The sequence below is a fragment of the Ochotona curzoniae genome, unplaced genomic scaffold (genome assembly GCF_017591425.1).
Source record: "Ochotona curzoniae isolate NIBS_2020 unplaced genomic scaffold, NIBS_Ocur_1.0 contig_1, whole genome shotgun sequence".
Lineage (NCBI taxonomy): Eukaryota > Metazoa > Chordata > Mammalia > Lagomorpha > Ochotonidae > Ochotona > Ochotona curzoniae.
Genome location: NW_024464918.1, coordinates 33,250,791 through 33,268,339, shown reverse-complemented (window position 1 = coordinate 33,268,339; position 17,549 = coordinate 33,250,791). Strand labels below are relative to the sequence as shown.

Here is a 17,549-nt window from a genome sequence, read left to right as displayed (position 1 = left end):
TTTAACTCTGAGGAGTTAACATACGTATCTGTGCTCGTGATCAAGAAATGGCAGGCAGGTGAAGAGCTTCCAGTAGCTTGAGCCGTCACTAATGCCTCCCAGGAAGCTGGAATTCGGAAGCAGAGGTGGGAGTTGAACACAGGCAGTGCAGGGTGGCGTAGGAGCACCTTAACCAGTGCCTGAACCAGCAGGCCAGACACCTGCAACCCCGCACTTATTTTAAATCTGATGCGTTAGTAAGAAGCATCCACGAAGAGACCCAAAGCAGAAGTAGCCTGCTGTAAGGATAGTCCTAACCTGCCTTGTCACCAACACTTTGCTTTGATTCCTCATTTCCTTTAGTTGTACTACATCTGTAGATACTCGATTTTTTCATCTTTATCATTCTCTTGTGATTTCTTCAAACTTTAGAAAAAGAGGGCCTCACATGATGACTCAGTTGGCTAGTCTTCCTCCTTCAAGTGCAAGGATCCCATATAAGTGCCAGTTTGTGTCCCAACTGCTGTACTTCCCATCCAGCTCCCTGCTTGTGGCCTGGGAAAGCAGTAGAAGATGACCCAAGGCCTTGGGCCCTGCACCCAGGCAGGAGGCCTGGAGGAGCCTTGTGGCCCCTAGCTCCTAATCAGCTCACAGCTGCCAGTTGGGAGTGAACCAGTGTGAGTCACTCTTGTTTCCAGGTTGTCTAAAACAGAACTGTTAGAAAAGCTGAAGGAGACAGTACTGTGTCTCTTTCTTCGGGAAGCACTGTGAGCTGTAGCACAGGAGGAAGGCGGTGGGAGTGGAGCCGCAGTCACATCAGAGGAGGCTAGCTGTGCATCTCCAGAGACGGGGGAGCAAGAACTCCTGAGCTCACGCCTGCCAGCTGAAGACTGGACCAGCAAGGCAGCGCTCGGAGCAAACCGGCCAGGGCCTCTGCTGGGACTGCTGCCACAGGGGCGGGGTGACAGCAGCAGGGCAGACTGTCAGAAGGCCAAGTCTGCTGCCCTTGTTGGTGACTGCACAGAGGTGTCTCTTGGACTGGTGAGAGGTGAGAAGCTTTAGAATTCAGGTCTCCCTAAAGGATAAAAGGCTCTGTGGGTTCCGGAACCATCTGCAACAGGAGAGCCAAGGATGTTTCCATTCCTTCGGAAACATAGTTATGGAGCTCCTGCTGTTCTCCTAGATCTTCGGGATGAAGTAAGGAACAAAATGAACCAAAGTCTTTATACTCAGAAAAGCTTCACCGCAGAGATGAATGATAGATAAAAATAACTAGAATCTTCAACAGAAACAAAGTTTCATGAGAACTGTTACATACTAATGAGCGTGCAAAAGTCACTGACACAGGGGTATTCAATGATCTGATGGAGATGAAGGAACCAAAGCATGGAGGCTTGAGGATTTCTGGCAGGCCAGTAAACCTAGTGGCCTTCAGGCAGAGGCACGGCATGAGTGAGCTGAGGGAGGCAAGAGTGCCTGGAGCAGAGTGGTGTAGCCCTCACCACCAGAAAGTAGTAAGAGGGATTTAGAGGGGCACACTGGGTCCAGCTTTTGGGGACTCTATGCCCACTTTGGACCTTAAAGTTTCTGGATGGGAGCCATGAGAACGTTTTCAATTAAAATAGTCCAACCTTCCATGTAAAAGACTTACTCTGGCCGCTGGATGGTCAAAATATAAGAAGGATAAAAATTGGGAACACAGACACCAACTAAAATGCTGATGCAGTAATCTAAGTGAGATTTCATGATCCTGAAGCAGATATTTATTGAGAAGTGGTTGAATTAGCAAAGTGAAAGAATTAGATAATTCCAAGATTTGGGAAACTGAAAGATTGACAACATTATTTGGGATGGAGAGTATCTGTGAACGGAACCTAGCCAAGCATAAAATTATCAGGAGGTTAATTTTACATGCTTCATCTGAGGAATTTAGTAGACATCTAGGTAGATATTTTTATGAGCCAAGGGCAAGGTAGAGACTGGCAGTATAAGTTTTCTGTTCTTCATCTCTCAGGTAATGTTTAAAGTCAGTAGGCTGGCTCAGCCAAGGAAGGCCTTTTTAACAGAAGTTGTTCATGTGTTGAGGCCTGTAATGACTTTAGTGGGTACATTTCCAGGTAATGAGGAAGAGCTAGCACGGACATGGAAGGTAGGCAGGTGCGTGAGCGTGCACCTCCACCAAGGAGGTGGGGTCGGAGCTTGCAGTGCGTGTCCTCTCGCCTGCCTGCCTGCCTGCTGCAGCCTTGAGCGTTCGTGGGAGCTGCTGGCCAGGAAAGAGGCTGTGGAAATGGAAAACAAGCCCCTGTGTCACTCCATCTTGAAGATGTCTGGTCCTCAGGGAGGCCCAAGCTGAGGCAGAGAAAAAAATCAACTGGAGGAAGAATGAGAACTGCAGAGTTTCTAGTGTCTTTGTGGTCTTTCTGTCCCCGTGAAAATGGATGAGAAAAATCAGTGGATGGTGCCCGAGAATCGTAATGTCAGGAAAGAACTGGTCTAGAGAATGTGCAAAATGGCAGTGAGACAAATGGCTGCAGCCTCGCTGTTCCCAATACGATCACCATATGTTCTCTCCATTACTCTGGTACTGCTGAGAACATTTCCAGCTTTGTGAATTACAGTTCTACGTCTACAAGCTAAAGTTTAGCTTTTGCAAAAATCACCTCATAGGTGCTGTGAGTAATGTAAGCAAAATGGAATTCCAATTGAGAAAGTCTCTCAAAATCTCAGTCAAGGCTGTTGAGGAATCTGGGCACACTTTAAAGATTGTCCAAATAAATGTGTATGGCAAAGCAGCAGATCTGTCGCTTGCTCCACAGTGCTCATCCAAGTGCTCTATGTGTGTGTCCCAGTAGAGTGTGCCTTGAGTGAGGACCACTCAGAAGTCTGCCTGTGGCATTTGCAGGCTGCATGTGTTGGGTTTGTGCGGGTCCTTCACCCCTCGGGAAGATCAGTGTGTGTGCTCAACAGGCGTGACCCTCCACGCTCACACATGCACACGGACACAGCCGTTTTGGACATAGACACTAAAGTGTCTGGGCAGTTCATTGTATGCCAGCTGCCTTTTATATCTTAACTGGATTATGTGAATGGAAGCTGTCAGGGACGTCAGGGAATCAGCACAACCGTGTCAAAGTGAAGATTTACTCACTTTGTAAGAATGACGCATAACATGCACTTGAGTGACCAAACTGTTCCCATTGATTTTTTTTTTCCTTTTATGGTAAAGACTATAAAGTACTAAAGGTCAGTGCTCGTTTATATAGCAATTCACTAACAGAATATATGACAGATTTCTTTTTCACCTGTGTGCTGTTTATTTAAAACTTGCAAAATCAGTACTGTAGTCATTAGAGTATTGATAAAAGATCAAGACTTCCTAAAATAATGACCTTAATGTAAAATGTTGAAAATACACTTAGAAGTTCTCATGGTTTCAGGATTCTATTTTAATATCCTGACACTTAATGAGAAAATACCGAATTCTTGCAATTTTGCCAAATCTAGGTGGTTATAGTAAATTTACCTTTGGAATTTCCTGACTTGGATATTACTGAAATTTTGGATTTTACCTAACATGGAGCCTTTCAATTTACTTTCTAAATACAAAAGTGATTCAAAAAGTTCCTGGGGAATTAAACTAAACATAAATTAATTTTGGTGGAAAAATTTGGAGATCAGAGTAGTTCTTTTCCTGATACACATTTTTTTTTCATAATATTTCTGGAGTACCCTCTTTTTTTTTTTTTTTTTACAATTTTAGGCAGTTGAGGAATGCAGGGGTAATTTGAAGAAAGATGCTACAGGCCAAGGTTTTAACAGCTGTTACTTAAGCTGTTCTACAGAAGCTCAGTGTCATCATGCGAAGTCTTCGGCAGTTTTCAATTTGTAAACAGTTTGATCTAATTTGTCTTGAAAGCGGATGTTCTAAGTTTAAAGTTTGCCTTTATGTCTTCAAAGTTTAGGTTAACCAAAGGGTAACCAAATGTTTCCATCCTGTGTATATCCCCCAAAAGAAAGAGAGGGCGAAGAGAGAGACAAAAACCAATTCTGGAAAATGGCTGTGCTTCCTAAGAAATGTAATTTTGAGGTGCAGATCAAAAACTTCAGCTCACATTGCTTGTCTACATTATCTAATTTTTATGCATTTTAAATAGAAATCATTCTGTTGTAATGTCCAAAGGCACTGTGTTGGAGTTGCCTCTTGCTTGAGTTGCTCCAAATGAGTGTTGAGGATGATACAATGCACCATTTAAGAAATGCCAAAGTGTACAAAAAAAAACCCTCTTAATTGAAGAGTTCCCTAACGCATTCTTTCAGATGAGCATACAGAGACCACTTTAAATGTACTTCCATGGACTGACAGAAATAGGAAAGAGGGGCCAAGAAACCATGAATCATTGTAGCCAACATGGTGTGCACAAGGCGGATCCAGCGTGATGGACACCAGGCTACCAGGCTCTGCAGAGACCACAGTGTTTTCCAGCGCTGTTTCCGTTTTCTTCCCCCCTCGGTGTGGCTGCCCCTCTCTTCCTTCTCTTCACATACTGTGTAATCTGAGGAACGGCCTCACCCCTCCAATGAAGCAGATTTCATAACCATTGTGATTTTGAGTCATTTCCTTTCCTTTCTGAAACCCCTGATAAAATCGTCAACATGTTATTGACTCTCCCAGATGGAAAAGGCTCAGACTTGAATCTTCTAACTTTGCGTGCATCTGTGTACCAGGCACACACACCTTAGACACCCCACAGTCACCCCAAATTCAGCTAATTCCTTAGCCCCACTACCGCATTCCACATGCACCTAATCACCATTTCCTGTGTTCCCCAGCACGTTGATTGGCACAGCCAGTCTTTTGCCCAAATCTTAGATGAGCACCACTGAACCATTTTATCAAGTCCTTTCATTGGATTCTGCTTATGAAATGAATAAATTCCTAATGCATCCCCTCTCTGACCTTTTACCATGTGTTCTTTCATTTCTGTGGTAGAACTCTTTTGAGCTCTCTCCTGCCTCTTCTGTTTGAACCCATTCTCCACATTGACCTAGATCCCAAGCTTGGCTGCACCCTTGTTCTCAGGGTTGCGTTTTGTGTTGATTTTTCTGTTTACATCTGTAGCCTTATTTCTTTCCACATGCCCTCATTCAGACACATTGATATTTACTTAATTCCTCGAATAAATCACGCTGCCTCATACAACCTCTTGCCTGCACCTGGAAAATCACGCTCTGCTGCATTCTCGCAGCCTGTCCTCAGCCTGGCTGTCTACTTCGGCTTGACTTCAGCTCTCCTGTGGAAGTCTTCCCAGCCCGTTGCTCCTCTCTGTGTTCCTGCCCGACTCTTCATCACTCCAGCTGCAGCGTTTATCACATGACACTGTCCTCAGATGTAATCCTGGTCTCCTGGCCACCAGCAGCTTCTGGGGGAGAGGTTCAGCACAACCATAATTGAAGATAGGCTCATGGCCTTGCAATTGTATTCCTGGTCCAAGGACAAGTTCAGCTTGTGTTTTGAGACCAGCTGGATCTTTCGTGGTGGTGTTTTTCTCTCTCTGCATGTCATCTGTGGGTGATGTGTTTTTGGATCACGAGGGGAGTGCCAAAGCATCGTGATTGGAAATGGAAGTCTGCATGCTCAATCATCTGTCCAGGTGATTCTCAGACACGGCGATGTTGTGTCACATCTGGTCTCTATTTTACCCTGCCGAGAAGAATGAAAGTATCTGACATGAATCTCCTCTGATTCTCTCTGTGATCACACCCCCATTTTCCCTCTCCCCTGCCTTTGATGAGGCTTCTCCCCGCCACCACCACTCCCCTCCCCCCCTTTTTTTTTCTGAGAAAAAGGTTCCAAGTCTTTGCTTTGTTGAATCAGTTTTGTATTGCCCTTTGGATTCTGGCCATTAATTATTTCATTTTCTAGCTTGCATGTTTCTTTCCTGTTTTTATCTGCAATCAGGGCCATCCTGTAACACCTGAAAGCACAATCCTCTCTTTCATCACATCTATCTGTACTATTTCTTGCTTTGTTTCCTGTGAAATTTTCAGAAAATTTAGTCTGTACCAGTTATCTCAACTTCCTCGACACCAACTTGTCTTACTCTTTTGATTCTCTCGTTGTTTCTTCTTCCCTGGTATACCAGTTCCTTATTGCTGCTGCTGCTGCATTTTACCGCAAGCCTGATGGATTAAGATAACACAGCTTTTAAGTTTTGTAATCTAGGGTCAGAAATGGGCCTCCCTGAAGTGAAACCAGAGTTTGAGCAGGGTTATCTTCCTCTGAGATCGTCTTGGGGAAAATTGAGGATCTTCCTTTTCCCAGCTTCTAGAGGCCAAGCTTCTAGACTTGCCATTGCAGCCGCACAGGCAGCAGTGCAGATTCCTCGGGGTCTCTGTGAATCCAGCCCTCTGTGGCCCTGCTCCACTCAGCCGCTCTGGTGACTACTTTATGCGTAAGACCAGGCTCACCAGGTAGTGTCTACATCTCAAGCTCAGCCTGTTAGCAACCTTCATTCCTTTTGTTATATAATCATGGGTTCCAGGGATGACAGTCAGTAGGTGGCTACTGCCTTCCATGCCCATATCCCACCACTCACCATCCCCCCCGCCCCACCACTTCTACTTTTTTTAAATATATCTTCATCTGAAAGACAAAAGGCAGAGTTGGGGGGTGGGGTGAGAGGTGAGAGAAGTAGGAAATAAGAGTAATCCACTCCCAGATGGCTACAACAGCCCGAGCTGGGCTGGTCAGAAACCAGGGGCTTCTGGGAACCGCACGTGGATGCCAGGGCCCGAATGCTTGGATCATCTTCCACTACCTTTGCAGACACATTATCTCCCTGGTTCAAAAGTGGAACAGCCAGGACTTAGTACAGGCACTTGAAATGTCTGTGTCTCAAAGATGGCCTTAACTGATGCCCTGTGATGCAAACGCCTACCGACCATTCTTGGCTTCCTTAAATGATACAGCTTTTCAGTGTGCTTGGTGACTTCTCATTTGCTTTTTTACCTTTCCTTGCTTTTTTTTTCAAGTGATTGTATCCCAGTAGTCACTGGTTGTAGCATCTTTCTTTGTGATGTCTTTGTATTCTGCATCTTACTGTTCTTGTCTACGTGTGTTGCCCCAACTGTCAATAGATTTACCTTCCAGAAGCCATTTGTGAACGTACAGCTGGTTTCAGATGTTATTAACTAAAATGTGAATAATGAAGCCATTTGCACTTACGCTTTTCTCCCCTAGTCCCAACCTCATTAACTGAAACTTAACCTCTGTCATCTCGACTCCCCCGTCCCCGTGTTTTACACAGTCTGCTGAAATGTTTGCCAGCAGTGAAATTCTGATCACTTTCCGGGAAATGCTTTAGTTGGTCTCTGCTACCTATAAATCAAGGACAGATTGCCGATAATAACATCTAGCCTTCCGCTTAACTTACTGCCATATATTCCACATTAATTCCTTGGCTCATGGAATCCATTCACTGCTCACCATTCCTTGTGACTGGTCATCTCCATTTAACTCAGTATTTTCTGCTTGGAAAAATGCCTCCCACCATGCATGCATGGGGAAGGTCTGCTCCATTCTTCATGGATCCTTATCAATGATCACTCTGCCTCTCAAGCATATTTAATCATCTTTGAGCTCAAAAAGCCTGTTGTTAGAAAATCTTATGTTGGGGCTGGCATAGTGACTCAACAGGTTAAATCTCCCGCTTGTGAGCACTAGCATCACTGTAGACAGCAGTTCATGTTCTGGCTGCTCCACCTCCAATCCAGCTCCATGCTGCAGAGGCAGTAGAGGATGGCCCCAGGCCTTTGGCCCTGCACCCACGTGGAAACCTGCAGAAGCTCCAGGCTCCCAGCTTTAGATCAGCTCAGCTCTGGCTGTTGTGGCCATTTGAGGAGTGAACCAGCAAATGGAAGTCCTGTCTCTCCTTCCTTTCAAATAAAGATGAGTAAATTTTTAACCAAAAATAAGTGGTGCTTTCTACATCATTCTGTGCCTTGGTTTGCATTTATCTACTTAGTAGATTGTAATTTCCTCCAGATCACAAACCTTATGTAATTGATACTTTGTACATGACAAATCAGAGGTTCTTCATCATTAATAACTTAATGAGCTCAGAAATTATTAATAAATGCCAGAGGACCTCAGTAATCCTTCTCTCCAGCAAAACAAGAACTTAGCCTAGGAAATTTTTTTTTTTATACCAAGAATTTAAATCTCTGGAAATTAAAAAAATCCAATATAGTTTTTTTTAAGCTTTATTTTATTTCTATTGGAAAGGCAGATATACAGAGAGAAGGAGAAACAGAGAGAAAGATCTTCCATCTGATGGTTCATTCCCCAAGTGACCACAACGGCTGGAGTGGAGCTGAGCCAATCCGAAGCCAGGAGCCAGGAGCTCTTCCAGGTCTCCTACATGGGTACAGGGCCCAAGGCTTTGGGCCGTCCTCAGCTGCTTTCTCAGGCCACAAGCAGGGAGCTGAATGGGAAGCAGGGTGCCGGGATTAGAACCAGCACTCATATGGGATCCTAGCGAGTGCAGGGCAAGGACTTCAACCACTACGCTATCGCGTTGGGTCCACCCATGTAGTTTCAAAAAGAAATTGTATCATATAAAAAGCATAAAAAATTACATGCCATTTTCAACTGAAGTTTATCTCAGAGGCAAGATTGAGCACCTGAAAAGTCAATCAATATAGTGCATAAGTCAGATAAAACATGCAAGCTGTTTTCATCTCCATAGGTACAGAAAAAGCATTTTAAAAAAGAATTCATGATTCTTCCATTTACAAGTGATCAATAAATTTAAAAACTTTCTCATCTTGATAAAGGGAATTTATGAAAACTGCAACTAACCTAATTTTTAATAAAACCTAAAGACCAGATGAGACAGGCGCAACACAACCTCTGCAAAAACTCCAGCTTTCTTTTCTGTTGAAATTGAAAAGATGATTCCAAACGTCATATAGGAATTTATATAACTGTGTCATGTATGGGGATATATAAAGAATTCTTACAAATCTTTAATCAAAAAGCAACTAAATTTAGAAATAAGCAAAATAATTCAGTATATATTTCGCCAAAGGAGACAGCCAAAAGACTGAAAAATGGAGATAACTAAAAGGTTCGTTAGCTGAGTTATAAGTGAATAAACCGATATGCCAAATAGCAGACTGTTACTCCGCAAGCACAAGGACTGAAGACTTGATATAAACCACAGCATTGATGAACCTTGCTAACACTGTGCTAACTGGAAGAAGTCCATCACGAAAGACCCTATCTTTTAAAATTCTGTTTATGTGAAATGTGCAGAACTGGCAAATGTAGATAGACAGAAATTAGATTAATGGTCGATCACCTGAGACTTGGATGGGAGAATAGTGCAATAATTGCTCATGAGGTAGATTTGTAGGGAAATGGCCATTTTCTGTTATTGTCTTGTCATAATATAACTCCTGTGAATGCAATAAAAACATGAAATTTTACATATCAGATATGTGAATTACGTAGTGTGTGTATATTATGTCTCAGTAAAGCCACTTATAAATATTCAGTGAAATTCTAAATGTACTTTCAGAGTTTGAACGGGAGAGAGCAATTTAATCATGCTTATTCCTGCTGTCCTTGGAGAACCTAGAAAGAGTGATTAATTTGTTGTTTGTAAATCTGCAGGTATGAATTTTCCCAGTATCAAACAGAATATGTTAATAGAGAAAACAATGTACAGTAAATGTTTACTTTTTTGTATACCAACAATCATTATAAAATATAGACAGTTCATGAAGTTCCTTGGTATTGATATAAAGAACATATTCTAAGAATACTTTCTAAGATGGGATTTCCTATCTCGGCACTGAGTTCTCTGCAGTTTCGTTGTCACAAAACTGCTGTGGGTGTGACTCGTGCCTGTTAGCACTGAAGGAATTTAGAAGGCGTTGTTCTTAGACTTCAGTGGTATCTGAGATCACACCAGCTCTCCTTACCCAGTTTTTCCTCTTACTTTGCTTAGAGTGAGATTCACAGTGAATGTTGTAAATGTCGGTTGACAAAATAGGAGGTTATGCGGTTTGGCAGTCAGGAATCTGTCAGATGGTTTTGTTTAGATCTAATTTTCTTTTTTTAAAAAATGTGTCTTGAAACCCTTTGGGTCGCCAAAGCCTTTCCCGTGCCTGTTCGTTTTGCCCCACCCAGGCTCTCTGGCCAAGCCACCCCTTGTGCGGTCCCCTTCATTCACACCCGCCCTCAGACTTCTCTCCCCTCCCTGGCTTTTTCTTCCCCGCCTTCTTGATGGAGTGGCTTTCTCTGATATTCGCTTGGTTATGGGTGGTTCTCAGGTCTTGCCTTACTTAAATTCAACTCTTTGTTCAAGCTTGTCTGCTTTGAAAATCGCCCCTATTGCTGCAACCACACCCACCATCCATATAACTAATGGTGAACCACAAAAAAACCATCTTTAAAACATTGTTTCATTGCTGGGGTTTCCTACCCAAGTTTTTGCCTGTGTTTTACCTATTTCTGTTAAATATTTCAGGTTCAAAATGTCTCAGACTCACCCTCAAAATCTTTGCCCATATCCCATTGTCTGTTACTAGCCCCTACGTCAACCACGTTGTCAATCAGTCTCAAAGTTGGAGATGCCCTTCCTGTGCAGTCCCACTGATGAACGCTCCGCATGGTCTCTGTGTTTTCTTCCTTCTCATTAAGCCTTACTTTACATCCTCAGCATTGTATCACTGGACTCTTACTTCATTTTTCACATTAAACACAAGGATCGGCATTTTCAGATTCTGATTTGCTTGTTAATTGTTGTTTTTGATGTAAACTTCCATAGGCACTATCACTCTCCATTGCAACAAAAGCCTTCAGAGTAGATCCCCAGGCTTTGGCATCTGCCTAGCCTGCTAAGCATGTCATTTATTTATTTCCCCATCCACACCTGTGCTGTGCTTTCAGCCTCACTTTCCCATCCTGTTGTAGGTCTCAATCCACCTGCATTCCACTTGTTCAGAACTCTAGGATGTACCAGGGAGTACAGCATTTTAGATGAGAAATCACTTACAAACTGGCCTGGGACTCAAGTCAGAATACCAGGACAGGAGATATGCTGGTACCTTGTAGGGGAAAACTGTCTTCCTGTAAGACAGGGCCAGTAGCATTCATGAAGCCTTTCTACTCTATTCATGGCAAGCCATGTTGCCACCCTTCAGAGAGGGCAGCTTCAAGATACCATCAAAACACAAAAGACAGGGCTGAGTATATGGCAAGAAAGTGAGCAAGGGGCAGTGACGTAACTCCATTCCAGAAATCTCTGCCACCTCTGGACTACAATTATTGAATTTCTGGTTAATGAGCCTGGTGCACTGGCTCAATTGGCTGATCCTCCGCATGCAGGTGTCAGGATCCCATATAGATGCAGGTTTATGTCCCAGCTGTTCCATTTCCCATCCAGCACCCTGTGCTTGTACCTGGGAAAGCAGCGGAGGATGGCCCAAAGCCTTGGGACCCTGCACTCATCTGGGAGACAAGGAGAAGGAGGTTCCTGGCTCTTGGCTTCAGATCAGCTCAGTTCCAGCTACTGTGGCCATTTGGGGAGTGACCCAAAGGTTGGAAGAGCTCACTGTCTCTCCCTTTCTCTGTAAATCTGCCCTTCCAATTAAAAAAAAAATCTGGCTAATGTCAGATTGGATCAGTTTTCTAACATTTGTAGATCAAAGCAGAAAGCTTATAAAGTTTCAAAAGAACTTTAAAGATGGTGGGTGTTTGATCTGTAGTTAAGACCCTGCTTGAAACATCTGCATCCCGTGTACCAGTTCTTGGATTTTGGTCCCAGCTCTGCTTCTAATTCTAGCTTCCTACTAATACCCACCATGGGAGGCAACAGATTATAATCCAAGTTCTTCAGTCCATGCCACCCAAGTGAAAGACTCAATGACTTTGGCCTGGTCCTGTCCTGGTCCAAGTACCAGCCAGCTGTCACAGGTGTTTGGAGAGTAAACCACATGTGGGAACTCTACGGATCCAATTTCTCTTCCTTTCACAGCATACACATGAATATTTTAAGCAAGTTTAAAGAAAGATATAAACATAGGCACATTGGCTGTATGGAACTTGAATGAATGTACATGTAACATTAGGCCACCTCTTATCCATGGGTTAGACACGAAAGCACTTGAAAATTTCTGAAATCCATGTATACTTGGATTCTTCTGAAAGTTCACCAAGAAATGTGTCTTTAAAAAAAAATGGTGTGTGGAGCCTGGCATGATAGCCTAGAAGCTAAATCCTTGCCTTTTGTGTGCCAGGATCCCATACGGGCACTGGTTTGTGTCTGGGCTGTTCAACTTGCCGTTTAACTCCTTTGTTGTGGCCTGGGAAAGCCATAGAGAATGGTCCAAACCCTTGATTCCAACCTGCACTCTGTGGGTGACCAGGAAGAAGCCACTGCTCCTGACTTCCCATTCGCTCAGCTCTGGCCATTGTGGCCACTTGAGCAGTGAACCAGTGCATGGGGGATCTTTCTCTCTGTGTCTCCTTCTCTCTAACCCTTGATCTGCTTTTCTAGTAAAAATGAATAAGTCTTTAAAGAAGTAAAAATTTTTAAATTATTTCAAAACATTGTTTGTACTAAACTAAATGTGTCTTTTAGTTCTGTTTTCCAGGCAGTTTTTGAAATTCCCTGCTAAGCTTTTTCTTGGTGAAGATATTCCTTCCAAATCTGACTGTAACATGGTCTCAAAGAATAAACAGATAAAATAGCTGAGTGCATTCATTTTTGTGACCGTAAGTGTTCATGCTGAATGTAAGATGATGGCCAGGAAAGGCATGACTGTATGCACAGGCAGGGTGTTCTGGTCAGATCTTTTAAGAGCATTAAATATGTAAATTAAAGTCTAGGAACCATCTAGCCCAAATGTAAATTTAAAACATTCTTCTGCATAGTTCTTAAATCCCTCCCTGAGAGCTTTTTTAAGCGTAATTATCTCACAGGTAACTTTTTAACGTTCCTGTTTAATTCTAAGAAGGATTATGAAATACATAGTTAGAGGTTTTGTACAACAACGTATTCAACATAAAAAAGCATGAATGTAATATTGTTTTGTGTGCTCGTTTCTATGACCCGTATTATTATTCTGCAAGGAAAGTGCCAAACATCTGAATTTTTGCTCTTTGTGCTGTTTTGGGATATTCAGGACTGAAAGAAGTTTTTTATTACGTAAGGAACTTGTCTAGAGATTTTTTTTTATACTGCAATGAACTTAATTATGATTTCTAACAGTCTGCATCAACTCTGGGCTCTGTCAGCACCTGAATTGTTGGTGTTACTGTTGCTATTATGACAGTAAGGAGGTAAGATTGAGTCCTTCACATTCTTACTCCTTCTCTACTTTATACTGTTCTTTTATTCAATTAGTTCTCTGGCCTTCTTTTTCCAGACATGGTTAATTAGTGCATTTGTCGATTTGTGTGTAACTTTTCTGGTTTTTCAGCTCTTTTCTGAGTCCTAGTTCACTTACGCTAACACTGAGTGCTGTACTGAGAGAGCAATGCAGAATGCAACAGGTCCTCATTTAACACACATGGTTTCATTTTGCTGGATTAAGTCTGCTGGTAACTCTCGCACCACATTGTGTATTAGCTCCTCATGTAGTCCGTCCATCTTCGGGGGCGCTGGTGGGTTTTGATTTGTACCTTCGTGCCTGTAGCGGCTAGCTGTGAAACCTCAAATGAAGATATTATTTCAGCTCAAAGAATGTCAGAATGTGGTAGCTTTTATATGAGAACGTGCCAGGGAGATACACAAGCATCTCTTGATACATCTTGTAGAGAAGAGGTAATTGTCAGAATAAATGAGGGGGGAAAATGGATAGACCATAGAGGAATAGAAAAAAATGCATTGATACTATACGTTTTTTAAACTGTGGAACTTAAAATTTTTCTCTTTACAGTAAGAATATAATTGTTTTTCTTATTATTGATAGATTCTATAGGAATGTATACAACTAAAAAGAAAGAAATTGAAAGCTTAAATTTCCCTTGGTTTTTAAGCAGTTATTTACGTGTTTTGACTTATAATTGCTTCCTGTGTTTGCTGGTCATTGCTTCCTCTGTTCTTAAAACAATCAAAACCTGTGACCTCCCGGGCACCTCTGGCTACATGTTCCTCATAAGGGCTCATTTCCTTTCAAATATATTAGTAATTAACTCCCAGTGCACCTAATGGTAACTTTGTTTAAAGGTCCACCTCTCTCTGCAGAAACGGTCAGGTTTGCAGCTTTAGGGGGAATTTGTAAGAAAGCAGACATTTCATTAATGGGAAAGGAAGTGGGCTAGTCCCAGCAGTGGTCAGCTGAGTGCCCAAGTGCAGGGAGGTTCTACAGGAAAACTGGACCTCCCCAGTGCCCACCAGAGTCCCCCTATGCCGTGTTTCTGTATTACTTTGGATTCAAAGTTATTCCCAGATGGCAAATGTAAGTACAAAAACATATCCTAAAGCCAAATAGAAAAAGAGAAATACATGTTATTTGTCACTTTCAGTTGGCTAAAGTAGTTAGTGGGGAGATGAGGTATCCATTTTCAAATAAGTTTTCCCATCTTCAAAAGATAATCTTGTGTCTGTTTTTAAAAGGCTGAAGTAGGATAATTTCCTAGCTAATGCAGAGTGGAAACTAAAACATTGTCATCTATACTCATTTCCAATTTAAATTATGCGGGGGGAGGAGGGTATAGTTTTGCTTTGGTTGGCCTTGGTTTTACTGCCGTGGGAGTTTACTTTTGTGTCAGTTCCCATAGATATGTGTGAGAAATTCTTTCGGGCCTGAAACAAGAGTATCTTCTGGGTTATATGATCTGACTTAATCAACCATGAGTGCTCTCCCGACTCTTTTCTTAAAAAAATCCCTTCTGAAAGCTGTTTATTGAAAGCCTTTCTCCATCGTCTTCTTCTCCTCCCCTTGATCAGACGTGGATGAGTGCAGCGTCATTCCCGGGATATGTGACACGGGCGAATGCTCCAACACCGTGGGAAGCTATTTTTGTGTGTGTCCACGTGGATACATAACCTCCACAGATGGCTCTCGGTGCATCGGTAAGCCTTGTGCCTGGAAGGCACCGTCCGCTGCTTCTTTCGGGTGAAGATGGCAGCCAGTATCCAACCAGTGGGAGAATGGCTCAAAGAGTCGTTTGAGATATTGATAGACCCAGGTGCGCTTTGCAGGGACTTGAGTGTCAGAAGCTGTCTGGATTGGTTTTTGTGTTGTCAGAAATCATTCTGAGACGAAAGGCTTCCTGAAGACGTTTCTCTTGCCCCAGCGGTAGAGACACAAAAGCATGAGAAAGATTTCTAAGATCTGCTTTTGGAGACAGAATGTAGTAATTAAAGGTTCTTGTATTGCTCTGAATCATGGGTGCAGTCACCATCCTATTTACTCAGAGTTTGTTTATCCTAGTAAAAATAGTTATTACAAAGAAGAAATTGACACCTTTCATTTTGTGTTTCGAGCATATTCAAATTACAGCCAAATACAGTTGTGTGCTCCCGTTTGTTTGGAAAGATGAGGCAGTGCTTCTCAGTCATTGGAGGAGTCACCCATCACTGGACACGCGTCAGGCCTCTGCCTCAGCGTGGGCAGATGGGACGGGATGTCCCTTGATGCATGAGGGCATGGCGAGTTACAGTTCCATTTCTCTTCTTGAGCATTCAGCCGGGTCAGTTCTGCAGTTAAGCTGAAAGTAGCTCAGAGACAGAGAAATAGGCCCAGGCCTCATTATGCAGGTTTTAGGATGATTTATTCTATATGCAAAGCTTGGAGTTGCTTATCTGCTGGAGAGTGGTGGTCTGGGCAGTGACTCGTCACTGTGTCAGCACCTCCCTGCCAGGACCTCTGGAGATCTTAACGATGGTGCCCAGAGGAACTGGGTCAGTGGGGATGGCAGCAGGTTCCAGGTCAAGAGCCACCAGTTGAAGGACCATGGCCTGAAATAACTTGATAAAATGCACTGACATTAGGCCAGCTCTGGTCTGCCTACAGTGAACAGGAGGTAGGTCCTAGCCTCAGGATACAGTGTTGCCTCATTAACAGTGGGAGAAGAGTGGTAAGAGCAGTTAGAGAACTCTCCCTAATGACACTCCTGGGGTAGACGTCCCCCAACAGGAGGCCTTGGAATCTCTTGACCCAAAAGTGTTCGATAAAACATTCCTTGCTGTTTTATTGTTAAAAAGAGCACTCACACATTTGCACGTTGCCCAAATTGCTGCTGACTGTCTCACTTCACAGTAAGTGCGATGCTTTTAACGTAATTTGTACTCAGGAGGCTGACGTTCTAGGGTAGAGGTTGGGCAGGTGAGGCCAGAGGGAAAAAAAGGAGAGATAAGGTCACCATGCTGAAGTTCTGGAAATACCAAAGAAAGTTGATGCCTTCTCTCCAGTGGGCAGTGTGAATTCAGGATAATGAAAAGGAAGAAATATTCAGGAGACAGAACTGTACATCGCATTTCTCTTTTCTCTAGTGGAGGAAGTCTTGTACGTTCTTGCATATTCTTCATTATATGCAGATACTCAAGATAGAGAGACTTCCAAATGGCTTCCTGAGGTTGCTTTTCTTTGTTGTAAAATCTCCAGTGCACCTTTATATCAGTATCCACTCTTTGCACAAGGTCCTGAGTCCTTGCCTGGATGCTCCGGGCCCTTCAGAACTAAGCCTTGCAGCCCCAGCCTGAACTGAGGTCTCAGCTCCAGGCAGTTGGCCCTCACACACCGCTTCTTATGGCTTTCTCTGACCGCATTGCCCTGCCTTGGCCCACGCTACCCCTCTACCTGAAGCGTCTTGATTTCCCCATTCTGTACTCACTAGCACTCAACCTGTGATGTCTCAAGTAGATGCCACTTTGTTTGATGGCCGTTCTGCCTAATCTACGTTTTCTTTTTGGCCAGCATCCATCACGCCTCCCCTTAGTAGTCTTCATTTCCCTTATTGCAGGACTTACCATTCGCAGTACTTCTGGGTCACGCAGACCCAGCCTGTGAACCCCATTAGCTTCTGCCCTCTGCAGCTTCACGGACTCTGCCATGTGGAGCACCTTGGACATGTTGTGCTCCACGTGCTTTTTTGCTGGAGGAATAGGAACAACAATGACGGAGAGAACAATGAATGTGGGAAGTTCAGTTTGCATTGCTTGGAATCTGTGGGACTGACGGCCCTGGCAGTGAAGGAGGCAGCAGCGTGCCTGAGCTCTCGAAGGCTGAGTCCTGTGCTAACCTGGAGCTGTATTCACTGGGTAGCAAAGCCCTGATTCCTCAGAAAAGAGAGCAGCCTTAGGCAAAGGGATAACGGATCCCCAAGAATTACAAAACCAGTGCTAACATGAAGCATGCATAAAGCTTAAGACAGTTTTGAAAAATTACCATTCCGTTTGGAATAAGTAAGCCTTTTCCATATAGGAAAAAAAAAACAAATTTAACGTTTTAAGGTGTAAGAGATACATGACTTTGCTTTTTAAAAATCCAATTCTGTTTTTTCTTAGATTTATTTGTGATTGAATTATGTGGGTCTTGGCTGTTTCTGTACA

The 17,549-nt window shown here is 43.2% G+C and overlaps 1 protein-coding gene across 1 annotated transcript in view; it reads left to right on the top strand.

Moving 5' to 3' along the window:
- The window catches only part of FBN2 (fibrillin 2), a 186,976-nt gene that overhangs the window by 64,013 nt on the left and 105,414 nt on the right, over positions 1–17,549 (top strand). The window contains exon 8 of the mRNA XM_040976392.1: positions 14,943–15,068. Coding sequence (XP_040832326.1) covers positions 14,943–15,068 — 126 coding nt within the window. The remainder of the gene's footprint in view (positions 1–14,942; positions 15,069–17,549) is intronic.